Source organism: Grammomys surdaster, unplaced genomic scaffold (assembly GCF_004785775.1).
Source record: "Grammomys surdaster isolate TR1022 unplaced genomic scaffold, NIH_TR_1.0 190, whole genome shotgun sequence".
NCBI lineage: Eukaryota > Metazoa > Chordata > Mammalia > Rodentia > Muridae > Grammomys > Grammomys surdaster.
This window is the reverse complement of record NW_021604635.1, coordinates 4806161-4822546: the sequence shown is the minus strand read 5'-3', so window position 1 is coordinate 4822546 and position 16386 is coordinate 4806161. Positions and strand designations below refer to the sequence as shown.

General features: G+C 44.4%; 1 protein-coding gene and 1 long non-coding RNA gene across 2 annotated transcripts; one reads left to right on the top strand and one right to left on the bottom strand.

Moving 5' to 3' along the window:
• Nucleotides 1-1212: 1212 nt before the first annotated feature.
• On the bottom strand, nt 1213-15483 carry Ccn6 (cellular communication network factor 6). The gene is made up of 5 exons (XM_028769040.1): nt 15275-15483; nt 9544-9841; nt 6120-6362; nt 3171-3364; nt 1213-1692 (listed from the first exon to the last, which is right to left on the bottom strand). The coding sequence occupies exons 1-5, from the start codon at nt 15320-15322 to the stop codon at nt 1411-1413; spliced, it is 1065 nt and encodes a 354-aa protein (XP_028624873.1). The 5' UTR covers nt 15323-15483; the 3' UTR covers nt 1213-1410.
• On the top strand, nt 2269-4421 carry LOC114622627. Its single transcript, XR_003711648.1, has 2 exons — nt 2269-3342; nt 4161-4421. It is a non-coding gene; the product is annotated as an uncharacterized LOC114622627 (long non-coding RNA).
• Nucleotides 15484-16386: the final 903 nt, after the last annotated feature.

The following is a 16386-nucleotide window of genomic DNA, read 5'->3' as shown; positions in this document are numbered from 1 at the left end:
GGGACCTCCCCTTGAGCTGGATCCCACTTTGGGCCTGTCACTGGACCTCCATTTCCTCAGGCTGCTCTCCATTTCCATTCCTGTAGTTCTCTCAGACAGGAACAATTATGGGTCAGAGTTTTGACTGGGATGGCAACCCCCTCCCTCACCTGGCGCCCTGTCTTCCTGCTGGAGGGGGCTCTATAGTTTTGTTTGTGTCTTTTGCAGACCTTTGCACAGTGAGGAGCACCTCAGGAAAGATGTACATATCCCCTCTATATTTATACTGTATACTTTCATACTCTATTTAAATGCTAGGAAAGTAGGTCCTAGGAGTGGAGGAACATAATATAATGTCTGGACTTTTCAGGGTAGTTTTTGTTCTTTGAGTAATAACATGTTTATAGTCCAAAGAATCACAACTTGGCATCCAGTCACTTTTATAATAAACGGTTTAGAAGCAACTGTGTAAACGGCTGCTTATGATGGTTGAGCATGTGACCGTCGCACACTTCATCTTCCGTGTGCGCGGAAGTCACTCCGGTCACCGCACCTCTCTCGTGAGTCGTTAATGTTGTTTTCAGTGCAGTTTATATTTCAAATCCATTGGTTGGTTTATCTTTCAAGGAAATAATTTTAAGGGAAAAATTCTTTTCAAGCAAAAATAATCCGGTGTGTGCTTCCTTACTACTATTTTCTGTTTCTTTTCTTCCTGAGTGATTGTTCTGTGTTTATTTTTGTCTTAGAAGTTTAGACTTTGTATTACAGTGTTTGGTATAAAAACTGCAGTATTACAGTTATTGACAGTATCACAGGCATTCTATTTTCTCCTTCCTAGAAGACTCTCAACTGACTACAGAACAGGGTGGTGATGATTATAGACGCATTTATAATACAATCTCACTTATTTCTAAGACTCTTGCTGCTCCTCTACTAATTATGTGATAGGATCTGATAGACTCTATTGCCAAGTACAAAATAAAATTTTAAATTGTGTCTTTTTATAGCTACGTAAAATGCTTTTTGAGACAGGGTTTCTCTGTAGCCATGGCTGTCCTGGAACCCACTTTGTAGACCAGGTTGACCTCAAACTCACAGAGATCTGGCTGCCTCTGCCTCCCATGTCCTGGGATCAAAGGCACGATATTTTTCATTATGTATGGAATCCTTACCTGGAGCCATTTATCTGTGCATTATATAATTATAGGCTATACTCGAGAAATGAGTTCTATGTAAAATTTTTCAAGCATTCATTTTTGTTTTATTAGTATATGCTTTAGAAAATTCTATTGTCACAAATATAGCAAGCAAAGAATAGTCACTCTCTGTGTTTTAAATACCTTAAGTAAGCTTTTCGCCCTTGTGTATCCACTCCAGGGTTTTCATTATGACATGATTGACTTAGCCTTAACCTTTCCTCCCTGTTTGGCTCTATAGAATCCTGAGCTCAGAAAATATATCTCCTGGTTCTCTGCAGTCCCTCTGACACACACAAGATGTGACCCACAGCATCTGCCACTCAAACGACCCTTCACTGTGGCAGTCGAACCTAACAGTAATCATTTTAGACTTGTTGGGGACACAGCATCTCTTGTCCAGGCAGACTCCACAGAAAGTGGGTCTGTAACTCTGAGTACTTGAGCATCCAGAAAAAACAAATTTTTCAGCTTTGGGGAGTTGGAAAGTGGGTTGACATGTTTCTCCTCTAGGGATCTGAAAAGGAACAAAGTTAAAAGGTTATTCTTTAGGTTTAATTACAGTAATTTAATAATTTTTCAGAGTGCCTTATGACAGATATTAGATATAGTTATTTCTCAGGCACTAATAATGTTGAGTTTCAGAGCTGAGACGAGCTGCTGAGGTACCTGCTAAACATCACAGCGGACCTGGCCTCCAGGTTCTCCCAGCATCCCTCAGTCCCTGCCTGTTACAGGGCATGGCTGGCACACCCCGCCCTCTACCCTGAACTCTCCAGCCCAGGGACTGGGCTTCTCTCCCTCAGAGGCTCTTCCCTATATAATCCAGACATTTTGGTCACAGCTCTTTCTGTCCCTATGGTCCTCTTTATGAAATGCCGTCACCTTCCCACTCTGTCATACTATCAGATTCTCATGTTTCTTGTTCTGTCCTTCATTCAGTTCTACAATAAACGAAAATGTCTTGTTTTGTTTCATTTCAAGAGCTATGCCTTATTAAGTATTTATTTACCTAAGACTTAGCAGCTCCCTTACTACGCGTCCCACAGTTTGGGGTGGTGGTGAATAGGTGAACGATGTGCTGTGTGCACAAGCACGGTGTCATGGTTACGCTGAGGAGGCATCACGCTGTCCCTGTCATCAGGCAGCACGTGTTTCAAAGAGACTGACATTTTCTCACAGCTGTGCTTTGTTCACTGTGGACTCAACTCACCACCTGACTCCCAACATGCCAAGTTCAGAATGTACGTTAAAGAAATGCATTGAGGTAACAAATTGAGGTACTGTTTACTAATCTGGACGCAGAGGCAAAGGGCTGTGTCTCTGAATTCAAGGCCAGTCTGGTCTACGTAGTGAGTTCCAGTTCAGCCAGGGTTATAGAAAGAGACTCTGCCTCCAAAAAAAAAAAAGAAAAAAGAAAAAAAGATAATTCTCTTGCCTCAATTAAGAATAGGGCCATCTCTACAGTTTTATGCCAGTTTTAGGATAGCATGGTCCTTTGGCAAGCTTACTCTATAACGCACAGAGCATTTTGGTGTGGTCCTCCAAGACAACTAGTCGTATGTAACTAAGTCGTATGTATGTATGTCTGTCTGTCTATGATCAGAACTTCCGTTTTCATAGCTATGGTGTAACAGCTGGAATTTTATGTTCACTATTTTGGTTACACTTCTGTAATTAATGTGAGCAAGGAAAAAGAACCAAGAAAGGTCTACTCTGAAGGAACAGTATGCACGGAGGGTACAAGAGGCTGGGTGTTCAAGACCTGCACTGACAGGACGGACACCTAGAGTGTTTAATGTCTCTCAAGGTGAAGCTTTCCCTGCAGAGTTGAGCTAGATTAATACCTGTCACCCTCTGAGATAACTTGACTTTGAGTGTCACGGTCAGGTGGTTTTGTTTGATGAGATCCCAGCATAGCCCTCCCTCCAGAACATGTGCACATTAACTCCTTACCACTGAGTCATAATTCAGTGAGGTCTGCTCACACTTTACCTTCACTGCCTTTGATGTGTTCCTGCCGCAGGGCTGGAGGTAGCACAGCCTCTTCTCCGTTCTCATTTCACAGTTGCCGTTGTCGTTGGTTACGCGGTTAGAGATCCCCATCCCGCACGTTCTGGAGCAGGGGGTCCACTTTGTTGCTTGCACAAGACATTTTTTCTTCCAAGTAAGTGGGAGATTCCTATAAGCTAAAATAAGTGGAGGAAGTGCATACGTATGCGGATATGTGCTTACCTGGACTCGGGTTTTAAGCATTAAGTCGGTATTTAAAAGTTCTAAGGCTTTTTGCGTGAAAGGGTAAAAGCTTACACTTTTAAGTCCCCATTCCCTTCCAGCTACCTGAATTACCTTCCAGTCAGGTGTGCCCATGCAGTTTCCTAGAGGGTCAAGGCTTTACCTGTTTGTATCATTCTGCCTCGCCCATCCTCAGAGTATCGGGCCTCGTGTTCCGATCAGTGTCTGTCTGTTGTGTGGATGATGTTCATTTAGCAAATACATAAGTATTTGGTAAGATTAGGGAATTCAGGACATTAATCAGAATTGTGCGGGCTTTCTTTCCTCGAGACATAGTGTTGCCGTGTAGCTCACTCTGCCCTCTAACTCGTGACCCTTCTGCCTTCCACACGTCAGGAGAACATGCGTGCATCACCATGCCTTGATGTAAGCAGTATGATCTTAGTACTTACAATTCATGATTCGTCAAATCTGAAATAAAATCCTATTTAAGGATGACACGATAAACTCAGCTCTCTTCCACCTCTTTAAATACAGTCTTAGAAAACTTTAAGATGAGGCACACGGGCATCAGGGTGGATTGCAGGTCAGGACAGCTGTGGTCAGTTCTCTCTGCCCCCCCCCCCCCATTATGTGGGGCTTAAATTCAGGTCAGCAGCCTTGCGTGGCAAGACTCACTGGCCCATCTTAAGAAACTGTAACTGAATTAAAGTTTATAAACCAAGTCATTGCAATTTCTGTTTCATCTAGCTTGTCACATCCCCTGTCAGGCCCCCAGTATTCTCTACACTCGCCACTTAAAATCACCTGTGAGATACTCAGGGAAGCAACTGCGCATGAGCCGTGAGTGGGGAACTGGACACCCCTCCCTGCACCCTCTGCCTGCTGCTCAGAAGAAACCAGAAAGAAGACAGATAATGTTCCATCTCTGTGAAAATCCATTACGGGACTGTTGTACTCCAGTGGACCAGACCCTTGGCTCAAATTAGTAAACAGCATTGCTTTAATGTACATCCTGAACTTGACATTTTAGGAGTAAGGCGGTGAGTTGAGAAAGTTAACAAAGCACAGATTTAAGAAAATATCAGTCACATTGAAATGTGTGCTGCCTGTTGACAGGGGCAGCGTGATGCTTCCTTCAGTGTAACCATGACACCTTGCTTGTGCACATAGCTGAGCAACAGGAAGCAGAAACAAAGATACATGCACGGTAGACAATGGTTAAAGACCTCAATGCAGGAAGCATATTACAAGCCTAGCACACATCCACAATAAGTAAAGGTAGCTTAGATTATTGTATGACTAGTGACCCTGCTCACAGTAAAAGCAAGGCCTGTGGGTCAGGAACTTGTTCAACATTCATTTAAAGACAAAGGAATTATGGGATTAATAAAACAAAAGCTTGGGCTGGAGAGATGGCTCAGTGGTTAAGAGCACTGACTGCACTTCCAGAGGTCCTGAGTTCAAATCCCAGCAACCACATGGTGGCTCACAACCATCTGTAATGAGATCTGATGCCCTCTTCTGGTGTGTCTGAAGACAGCTACAGTGTATTCAAATATAATAAATAAATCTTTACAAAAAAATAAAACAAAAGCTTTCTGTTTGTGAGCACTGAGAAAAGCAAGGAGGGATTACACCACTGCCGGCTTTGTACTGACCCAGCAGAAGCTAGATCCCATGGTAGATCATATTATCACAGGAACATTCTAAAGGCATATGCTTTCGTTGATGTGAAGGCCAGGTTTCTGTGTGGTCAGGAATGCAGGTTTACAGGTCAGCAATGGAGAGTCTTGGTAGACTGAACATACCCTTTGAAACACTGAGGCCTTAGTCTCAAATACCAAAGTTAGGAGGTTGGCTCTGGTTTTTTGTAGTTTACTGTTTCAGGGTTCTTAGGAACATTACTAATGGCATTCTGTTAGCTGAAAGACCATGTAAACAATCTGGTAATTTTTTTTTAATTAACTGACATAAGCAGAATCCCTGAGGATTTATTCTTTCATATTTTTAAATATCTAAAACCCATTTCTCTTATAATTTTTACTGGTTAAGAACATAATGAAGTAAGCCTAGAGGGACTCCTGTCTGGAAAATTCTCTGTTGAGTGAGTTAAAACATCATTTACACCTGCATCTAGGTGCTCAAGATAAATAATAGCAGTCTTATTTGCTTTCTTGACTACATACATAGACTTAAAGTGTTGAGAATGCTGTAGCTGTTCCCACAGCTTTGAAAATGATATTTTAAACCTCAAAAATGTGTTACTCCCAAAAAAAGTTTTATAACTCAACTTTCCATTTCTCCTGGTACCATATTAAAAACTTTGGAAACACAAGAACTGGTCAAACTTCTTGCTCATAATAGATTACAAATGACAGGGTTTTTTTTTTCTTTTTAAAAGGTGCTTGTGAACAGTATTTGTTCAGTTTTCCTAAGGGAGTGAGAATACGCAGAGGTGTGAGATTTTAGAAGTTCCCTGATCTAGTAAGTTTTTAAAATCAGAGTATTTTATTCTCAACACCAAAATGTAAAGTTTTCTTTTCAGATACTCGGAATATACCTGCCTGAGGCAAACACTTCAATGCTAACTGACTATAAATCTCTAGCCAGTAAGTTCTTATTGCCTGTGGAGCATAAAGGAACGAGAAAGAAGCACAGGAGGACATCCAGGAGGTGATCCTGGGGAACAGCCCTGCAGAGGAGCACCTGGCATTGTTTTGTAGCTTGCTGAGCGCCCATGCTGCAGGATTCTCCGGCCGCACTTTGGTGGATCAGTCTTCCTTCCCCCTTTAGCTGCAGAACAGTTGTTGCCAGCCAGCTTGGGGATGAAGCGGGGTGTGCACCCAATGGCCCCACTCACACAGAGGCAGCTGAACAGTGGGTGGGGCTGAAACACTTGGCCATTCTGATAATGGACCCTGTTGAACTCACATCCAACTGCCATGAGATCTAAAAAGGAAAAAACAGATTGTCAAAAAAGAAAACTATATAATATATATAGTTTGGTTAGATAGACCTACTCCAGTGTAACTGTCTCTTATGAATATAGTTCTTAATTCCTTAAGCCTCTTTTAGAATCTCCTCCCGGGAAACATCTATGGAAAGGTTTGTCGTGTGGTGGCCACACACACCTTAGTTTCAGCATTCCGGAGGTCTGCAGATCTCAAGGTCAAGGCCAGCCAAGTCTACAGGTTGAGTTCTAAGACATCCAAAGCTATACAAGAAATCCTTCTTGAAAAAGCAAAGAAGAGGAGGAAGAGGAAGTAGAGGAGAAGGAGGAGTCCTAAGCTTGCAGTGAAATAGTTATAAATAAGTGTTGATACCTAATGAGATAATTCTACTCAGATACACTAATACAAGCCAGACAGCATCCATAGGCAGACTGGAGAAACCAGAGTTTACCTGCAGTACTGCAAGGTAACTGAAAACAGGAGGAGTCATGGAAATCCTCCAAGGGCTGGTCTTCCCTTCAGGACCAGCAATTTCACTGTGTCCCACCAACCCCTCGGGAATGGCTGGAGTATTTTTAAAGAATCTGAAAAGTCAAGACACTGTGATGTGATAGGCATCGTCACTGGTGAGTGACATCATCAGTGGGACAGTTAGCCATGGCTGAAACTGATGCCTTAGCATGACTTGGGCGGCACAGACAGCAGCTGTGCTCTGCCTTTCCTGCACTTATCAGAATAATAAAGCTGCCTCAACAGTGTTAACAGGCACAGTAAAGTATGCCAACTTTATTAAACCCTACCCATTTATGTTTAATATTTCATATGACAAAGTAAATCAAGTATTCAGTATGCAAAAGTACAATAGTGGTCTTAGACAATACTACTGTTAGAAGACCAGGAGTCAAGTTTTCAGTCGGGACATTTCTTAAGTAGCTCTCAGATCAACCATGGGTGTTCAGACTTGGGTACTGTGGAGGGATTTTCTTGAAAATGAACAGAAGCTTGTCCAATAGTCACTTCTAAGAAAACAGCTCAAAGTGTTTGTTGCCAGTGATGGAACTCACACTTCTGAGTAATAGAATTTTGTATAGACTAGAATAGAAAACTCCACTGCTACGACTTCTATCAGATGTATTAACTTTCTGCTGAGAGTGGTGGTTTAAAATACATAGTGAGATAACACTCGAATAGCCACACAATGGGAAACCGATACTTTCCAAACACACAGAGACAAAACCATGCACCAACTCCAGGTGACTTTGTATTTGTTTTGTAAGATAGGGTCTTCCCCTCGGTTCCATTTGCAGAACCCACATGGCAACTCCAGTGTCAGAGGATCAAGTACCCTCTTTTGACTGCTGAGAGAGACCAGTTGCATGTGTGGTGCAAAGGCATACATGTAAGCTGAACAACCATATACATAAAAATAAAAAAATGTTAAAATAAAAAAACAAGGTTTCCCCAGGTAGCCCAGGCTGGCCTCGAACTCCCAATCCCACCTCCACCCGTCAGTACTAGAATTACCTGTGAGACAGAATTTAACTTACAGTAGAATTAAAGTTCATTGATTAGTCTCAGATGCAGGTAATTTCTAAGGAGCTACCTCTTGTCACACTTGGATATATGAGAAGTGTGGGTGTGAGGGCCTGCAAAGCATGGTGACACGGCCCACCCTCTTCTAATTGTGTATCTGTGTGGAGCCGCTTTCCTCAGATTTCAACCACAAAAACAACAGCTTGAAGAAGAAGCAAATGGATCTACTCACCTGTTGAGCCAGACGTTAGGGAAATTTTCAATAGTGTAAAAAGGTATCCCCTTCACTAAAATTTTCTTTGCTATAAGTAATGGTCTTTTTAAGGAAAATATTATTTTTAAAGAAAATGTATCATTCCTATCAGCTCGTAGATGTGTTATATTTAAATGAACTTTTAAATTACAAATCCATTGACTATCAATTGACAAGAAGCTCACGTTAGCCGAAGCTCCGGTCCTCAGTGATTTCTAAGACTTTAGAACAGATGTACAACCAGTGTTCTTGGTCAGAGATCAGCAAATTCTCTATACAAATCTGAATAGCTTAGTCATTGTAGGCTACGTGGTCTCTACCCTGTTCTGCCTCTGTGCAGCAGGCAGAGTCTCTGCAAACGGTGGAGCTGTCTTCTGATGAGGCACCAGCTACAGATCAAACTGTGGTCTAGGTCTAGGTCTCTCTGGCCAATAGTTTGAGGTCCTGCATTCCCACTTGAACTTTCGTGTGGTGACTAGACGTCTGGCTTTTGTCAGAAATGTTATGTATCCTAAATGATTTGTCATTCTGGATTGTCGTCAGCATGCTGTTGTTTTAGATGGTCTGACTCAGACATGAACTGAGACCCACAGAGCCCAGAGTCAGGTTTTGCTTTGCAAATGTTCGGTGATGAGTATGAGGACCCGGTGGTTAATCAGATAAGGAACAAAGCAGAAAGTGAATACCATGTCTATGTCTTCATGTCTACGTCCTCATGTCTACGTCCTCATGTTTTACATCATACATTTTAAAAGAAGATTCCTTTCTCCTTACAGGAGCGGCTGAATTTGGATTTATTTCAAACAGTATTAACAAAAGCTGCCATTTTAAAGCCAGACCCTATAGACAATCTTTTCTATATTCTGTATGAAAAGCAGTTACCTGAGACAGGCTTGGTGGCACACGCCTTTAAATCCAGCACTCAAGGCAGAGACAGGTGGATCTCTATGAATTCTAAGGCAGCTCGGTCTATATAGCAAGTTTCAGGACAACCAGGGTCAAGTAGGGAGACCTTGCCTCAAAAAAAAAAAGAAGGAAGAGGAGGAGGAGGAGGAGGAGGAGGAGGAGGAGGAGGAGGAGGAGGAGGAGGAGGAGGAGGAGGAGGAGGAGGAGAAGGAGAAGGAGAAGGAGAAGAAGAAGAAGAAGAAGAAGAAAGATGAAACAAAAACTCAGCTGAGCATTTTACTTTAATACAATAAAAAGTAATAGGCTTTCAAATATGTATCTATGGACTTCATATGTCATCCAGTAAAACTGAGCCATCCCACAGGTACACAAAACCTAAATCCATCTTGTATTTAGCCAAACTGAATTCTCTACTCTGAATTAACAGTTATAGGAGGAGAAATGTGTCTCAATTCAGCCTTTTCCAATGAGCCCCGAAGACACTTACATGCACACACGCCTGTCTCGTACCTAGGCTTGTCCCCCGAGTAGTCACAGTACAGGCCTTTGTGTGGGTCACAGATCTCGGCTTCCGTACAGATGTCTCCGGGTTGCTTGGCACAGATTTTGCAGCACCCACAGCCATCTCTCACCAAGCTCACCCCAGGAGGACAAGTGGGCTTCTGAGGGGGGCACCTGCAGGGCCAGTGGCAGACCTCTTCACGCTGATACACTTCCAGCGCTGCTCCAGGCCATCCTCCAGGGGTCGTGTCCGGTGGCACACTGCCCTGTGCCCTGCAGCAGAGCTTCATTTGGTGATAAAGGTGACGTTAGAAGAGGATCCTGAGACTACTCATGGGTCTGGAGGAGATATGTGCCAAACAGGTGGGCTACAGTCTGTTAAGTATTTGACATGGCTACTCCCACCTTCAGTTGATTTCCAATTCATCATTCTCCCCACCCCCCACCCCCCCCCACCCTCGGTAAGAATATAATTTCAAGTCTCAGCTTAAACTTAAAATTAAAAATCCCTAAGTCTTAGTTTCAGTTTACACTCAAATATTAGATGCCCCCGAGGAACATCCCAGGAGGAGCACATTCCAAAGACTCAAACAGACATTCCAGGAAGAGAGACCCAAGATAAGAGTTTATCAGGGAGATGAGCTCTTAACACAAGTACACCTGGATAAACAGAAGCCACTTAAGCTAACCCTCTTTGTGGTAAAAGATAAAGTGCAAATTTGAGTTACTTAGAAACCGGGCATGGAAACAGAAGCCAGGCCTGGGAATGGCTGTTTGAAATCTTTTATGGTTATTGTTTAAGAAGTAATTAACTGTCCTTGTGAACTCTGTAAAAATGGTATATAAAGCTGCTTTTAGCTGTGACTCAGGGCCCTCTTACCTGCAAGTAGGAGAGCCCCAGTATACTGGTATCATCATCAATATACCTTGTTACTACATCGAATCTGCTGTCCCTGAGTATTTCTGGGGGAACACGCCCACTGGTTTGGATCCTTAGGCTCAACACCTCCAAACTGCCCCTGGGTCTCCTGTGCTGCATGGCTTTCATCCTCCTGATGTTTGCACTAAAGCCTCTTGGTTAAGATCTCTCCATTCCCTCTCGTTATCTCCCAACCAGCTGGCTCCTCTGAACTCACTAAAACTTCTCCACCCAGATGGATCACTCTCTGTTCTCCTCCAGTCTTTTTTCCTCCTACTTGAGCAATGTATTTTTCCCAACAGACTTTATGCATTGGGTCATGCTGGACTCACACTTTAACATCCAATCTCATTGATACATTTTGTCAGTCACACCTTTAAGACACACCACCTGAAAGATTATGGTGGGCAGCTTGGGACAAACAACAGCAGACCAGACAGTTCCACGAGGGGAGTGGGGGGGGGGTATTTAGGGCGAAGGGTGGGGAGAGAGACGGGAGGAATAGCAGAGAGAAGAGGGAGGAGAGTTGAGAGAAGAGGAGGAGGCTGGCCATGACCACGTAGAGAGACGGGGAAGGGAAGGGGGGAGGGGCAAGGGGCAGAGAGAACCTGCAGGAGAGGGATCAAGAGATCAAGAGAGTGAGAGGGGGCAGACAGCCCCTTTTATAGTGGGCAGGCCTACCTGCTGTTGCCAGGTAACTGTGGAGGTGGAGTTTAGACAGAATACTAACATTACCACCACCCCTGCCTGGCCTCCTGCCCTTCTCCTACCGTGGTCCAACCCACTATTAGTTTTTCCTGGATGATTAGAAAAGCTTCCTATACAGTTATCTTTACTCAGCACTCACGGTGACTTTTTAAGTCAGTTCCTGTCACTCCAGGCTCACGGGGCATGAGTCCCTCCCTTGGGCTTCAGTATAAAATCCTTTCCCTTCGTTTCATCCCTCGGAGCCATCACCCCAGACCTCCCAGCCGGTTAGCCTCCACTGGGTGGCACCCTGGACCCGTGAGCTTTGTAACTTTGTTGCATTGTGCGGTTCTGCAGACTACCACCTGGCAGTCTTGTTCACCGCCTCGTCTTCTGTTTTCTCCCATGCTATGCACCTGCAAAACTGAACTCCCAGCAGAGCCGTCACCACTGACCTGTGGGCCCACATAGCTGACTACCCAAATGTCCTCCAGGAAAAACCAGGGTCCATAACTCGGCCTGTACCTAGACAGTATTTGAAGTCAGAAAACTTGGAGTCATCTAAGCGCCTCTCTCTCATGGTCTCTGGTCTGCTCTTTCCCGTTTCGAAGTTACTAAATATTGGTGTATCTGATTGTATTACCCCCAGTGGTCCCCACTGTCTGTGGCTTACCATGCAAACTTGGGAGCATGGGACCTTCAAGTCCTGCCTGCCCTGGCCATGGCTGCCCCTCCATATTCCACCATGCCCTACTGTTTATGTGACACGGTGCCGCATTCTCTTCCCTGTTGCTCCCGGTTTGAACTGGAAATATCAACCATGGGCTGTTTTGAAAACTTGGTCCTTGGCTTGTGGTGCTATTTTGGGAGGTTCTAAAAAATTTTGGAGTGTGGGGGGGAGGTATCTGGCTGGATAAAATACGGCACGAGGGAGTATGGGTATATTTGTCCCTTTATCCCTGCCTGCTTCTTGGTCCACTGCAATGTGAGCAGCCTCTGCCATCATGTTCTGGATGTACCCCACCTGAATTTGCCCCACTATGAAGGTTAGAGCCCTATGGAAACCATGAGCCAATGTTTCTGTCAGATATGTTGTCCTTAGCAATGCAAAACTGACTAATAGACTCTCATGCAACGTCCGCTCTCCAAACTGTCTACCTGGAAATGTTTCTTTTTCCAGTCTTGAAATATCTTTAGACCATCTCAGAAATTAAAGGGTAACACTGGGGGAAGTCCATGAATACGAGAAAGTCGTGCCAGTGGCCAAGCTGTTAACCTAGAATTCTGTGTCCAGTGAGCCTAACATAAATAAAAGCAAATAGGGCCAAGGAGACAGCTCCATGGGTAGGCTTTACTGCAAATGTGAGGACAGGAGTTCAGAACCCATGTACCCACACATCCTGCAGAGCACGCATCCATACCCCAATATACCAGATGGGAGGTGGAAACAGGAGAGGTCCAGAAGCTCGTGGGCCACCTGATCCACGTAAGCTCAGACAGAACTGTCTCGACCAGTTCTGTGAGAGGTGACAGCCAAATGGCATATGCATAGAGATGTTTTAATGAAGGAATAAAAATTTCCAGATAGAAACAGATTTTTTTTTTTGCTAGCAGACTTACCTCACAAAAATTACCAAGGAAATTGTAATAGATTGTAATATAAACATACACAAAATAAGATTCACAGGGGAAAGAAAATACATTGATAACATAAGGAAGTTTACATATTTTTCTTTTCAGATATTTTCTTTTAAAGACAATGTCTTGAGATCACAGAATGAAGAGAATGTTCTAGAAACACAGCTGAGCTTTGGGACAGCTCTGCAATCTTAACTCATTTCCTGTTATTTGTTCTTTGAGTATCCGTCTTCTGTGAAATGAGTTTAATACACACTTGGTACAGTTGTTTAACAGTTAAGGTGATTACGATATGGACCAAATGTCTGGCATAGTGTTTAGCATCTAGTGGATATTCAATATACCGGCAGTGTCATCAAACCCTTGGTTATATTTGGAAGTGTACCCCAGGAAAGGTTGGTCTGGAAACAGAGGAATCAATCCTCCAGGCTTGCAGGCTTCCAGTCTAAATGAAACTGCAAGGTCCAGTTTCAGTGAGAAAGCCTGACTCAGAAAACAAGGTGGAGAGTTAGAGGCCGGTGCTCAATGCTCTATACTGACCGCCATACAGACACAGACATGAGTACACGCATGTGTGCGCACACTTGTGCCATATGTACACACACCAGCCTGGTCTGCACTGCTCCCAAGTGCACTGTGGGGAGAGACTGCCGTGAGTATGCTGACCTGACGGATGCATTCACACATTCCTGGACTCTCAGTTGAACGGACAGCTGGAAGGTGGTACCTTACCGAAGTGCGTCATTGGGGCTGTATCATTACATCTTGTCTCCTGCCTGTTAGCTTACGGGTGATTCTACTAGGCTTCTCTCAGGAACCTAACATCAGTTTACGTCACCTGCCACCATCACCTGCCCCTGTCACCCAGGGCAGGCTGTGTATAAAAGGACTGCCCACCACCCAGCTCTCTGTTCTCCAGACTCTCTCTCCTCCTTCTTACCCTCAGAGCTCCTTTCTCCCCCCCATCTGCCCCTCCACCCCCATCATGGTTCGCTTGCTGCCTCTATTCCTTCCCCACTCACTCCTCTATTCCGTCCTCACTCCTCTCCCTTCCCCCATAAACTCCCTTTATACCAGATCTGCTGCATGGTGTTATTTCTCAGGGGCATACCTTGGCACGGGCTGAATGGCACCCCCTTGGCTCTTTATAGTTAATAACAGCCTTTTCTTCTGGCTTTTCTCTGTTTGTGAAGTTGCATCCTCTATCCCATGCTTCTGCTGCTATGTTGTATCTCATCAGAGGCCGAAATGTCCAGCCAACAACCATGAACTGAAACCTCTGAAACCGAAAGCCAAGATAAACCTTCCCTTCCTTCAGTTTTTTTTCCGGGTATTTTATCACCGTGACCAAAACAAAGCAAAACAAAACCTACAAAACCTCCAAAACCAAAAAAAAAAAAAAAAAAACCACACATCATTAAGGCAAAATTAAACATAAAATGATATTTTCGCATCTAAGTACAATATCTTTTTGTGTTTGTACTTGTTTTGTATTCTGTACACCGCTCTCTGTGCTGGAATATTTGCTGTTTAAGATCTTGTCCTAACCCTCAGTTGACAGTAACCACCTGCCTCTCCTTAGAGCATAGAACAGGAGAGAGCTGGGTGCACAGCTAGTGAAGAGGTGTACCCCAGCTGTGACAGCAGGAAGAACCTCATCACTGAGATCCTCCTTAGGAACCTTTTGAAACCTCACACCCCTAGACAGTATAGCAACTTCCCTTTTTGTGTAAAATACCTCTGCAGCCCAGGCCACGCTCAGCTCCAACTACATACCTTTCCGTGTTTTCAATGTCACCGGAAGAGGTCAGAGCTCTGGCCTCCAAGCCAGCAATGACCTTCACCGTGTAAATAAACCAGCAAGTAACTCTGCTTTAGTCTTCTCATTCAAACACACTAAGGCGATGAATTGCTCGTTTTAAATTAAACTTCGTGTGCTCTGCCCTCAGACTTATTTAGAGCTTCCACAGACAGATTCACTCATAAAAAGTGAGAGACCCAAGGCTTGAGAAAAGATAAATAGTAAATTTTTAAAATTAAATGTTCCTTCCCAAGCGTTCCTTTCAAACAAGGATTGGCTTAGCTGGAAAAAAAAAATCATTGCCAAACCCGTTTTTTTTTTTCGCCTGGGGCTCTTTGCACAGATGAGCCCACGCCTGTAACCTCTCACGAAGGGATCATGTTTACGGCTGTGGCCGGCAGTGCTACCCATCCGAGAGCTGAGGCGGACTCTGTAAATAGATATAAAGGAACACTAGTGGACTGTTCACACACTGCTAGAAGTGTACACCTCAAAGGGGGAAATGTCGAGCATCTCTCATGAAACCCCCGAGCTAAAACTGAACTTTCTGGAAGGGAAAATGGCTCCGCATTTCTCCTTAAATAATTACCCGTATGTTTCCCCCATACCTTGTCGTTTTACTTTGGGCCTGAAGATAGACAGCTGGAGTCTGAATGTGAAACAAGGACTTACCTGTGTCAGCCCTGTAACGAGCAGAGTGCAAAAGTGGAGCCTGTGCATGATGCCGGACCGTGGGAGGATGGAGAGATGGAGAAGCGCTGGTTACAAAGCTCCCCTGTCTCCTGCACGGGGAACCACGTCTCCACCTCCCGGGCTTCAGACTCCCAGGCTGCACTTTCCGTCTGAGGATCTGTTCCAGTGCCCTGCGTATTTCATTGGACTTCTAGAAGCTCCTTGGGTCTGCACAGTGTGCGTCAGAAGAGGCCACTGCCTTCCTACAGGGAGTCTGCAAGATCAAGTGGAGGCTTTTCTTTGAGGAAGGACTGGCTCCCTCTTCTTGGGATCGGAGCCCATCTTCCAGGAGTTGGGTGGCATTAGACATCTTTCCCACCTTGCCCTTGGTCTCTGTGATTTCTCTGCCGGGTGTTGGTCAGGTCTCTCCCTTTTTGGTAGCTCCCAGCGCACTGCCTCTGAGCAGCCCCACCCGACCATATGTCGTCTTGTACTCCGACATATCTCACCCCTGGGGCGACCATAAGGAGTAGACCTAGTGGGTGTGAGCGGACTCCCCACAAGACATTTGCTTAAACTAGGCCCCTATCTGCAGGTGCAGCTTTGTGAGAGACAACGGAAAAGTTAACCCCAGATTTTTCTAGTCTAGGACCATTCGCATTCATAGAAACAGTGAGATTTTTTATTTTAATTTATGAAACACTACAAGATAATCATTAATACATACAATTTTGTTTTTGTGGGTCAGTCAAAACAATCTCTAAAATCTAGAAAGTAAGTTACTATGAATTTGTACACACATGTGGCCACCAGCCTGTCCCCTTCTGTGTTGTCACCAGGACCTCTGTGTATCCTTCTTGACTTTTGTCTTTTCTCTATCCAAGTCTTGTCTTCCTGAAGATCCAGCAGGCAAAACTTACCTTCCCACACCTCTTCTCCCTTTAGCCTGTCACATGGTCTACAATGTCCTGGCCTCTTCCTTTCCTGAACTCCTTGCTCACCCTTATGAGAGTGAAGTTAGCATATAAGTAAGGGCTCCCAGAGCGGTGCCCACTGGGAGCCTGGTGTCCCCACATAGCCAGTAGTGCCATGAGCATGTGCACAGCACAGTA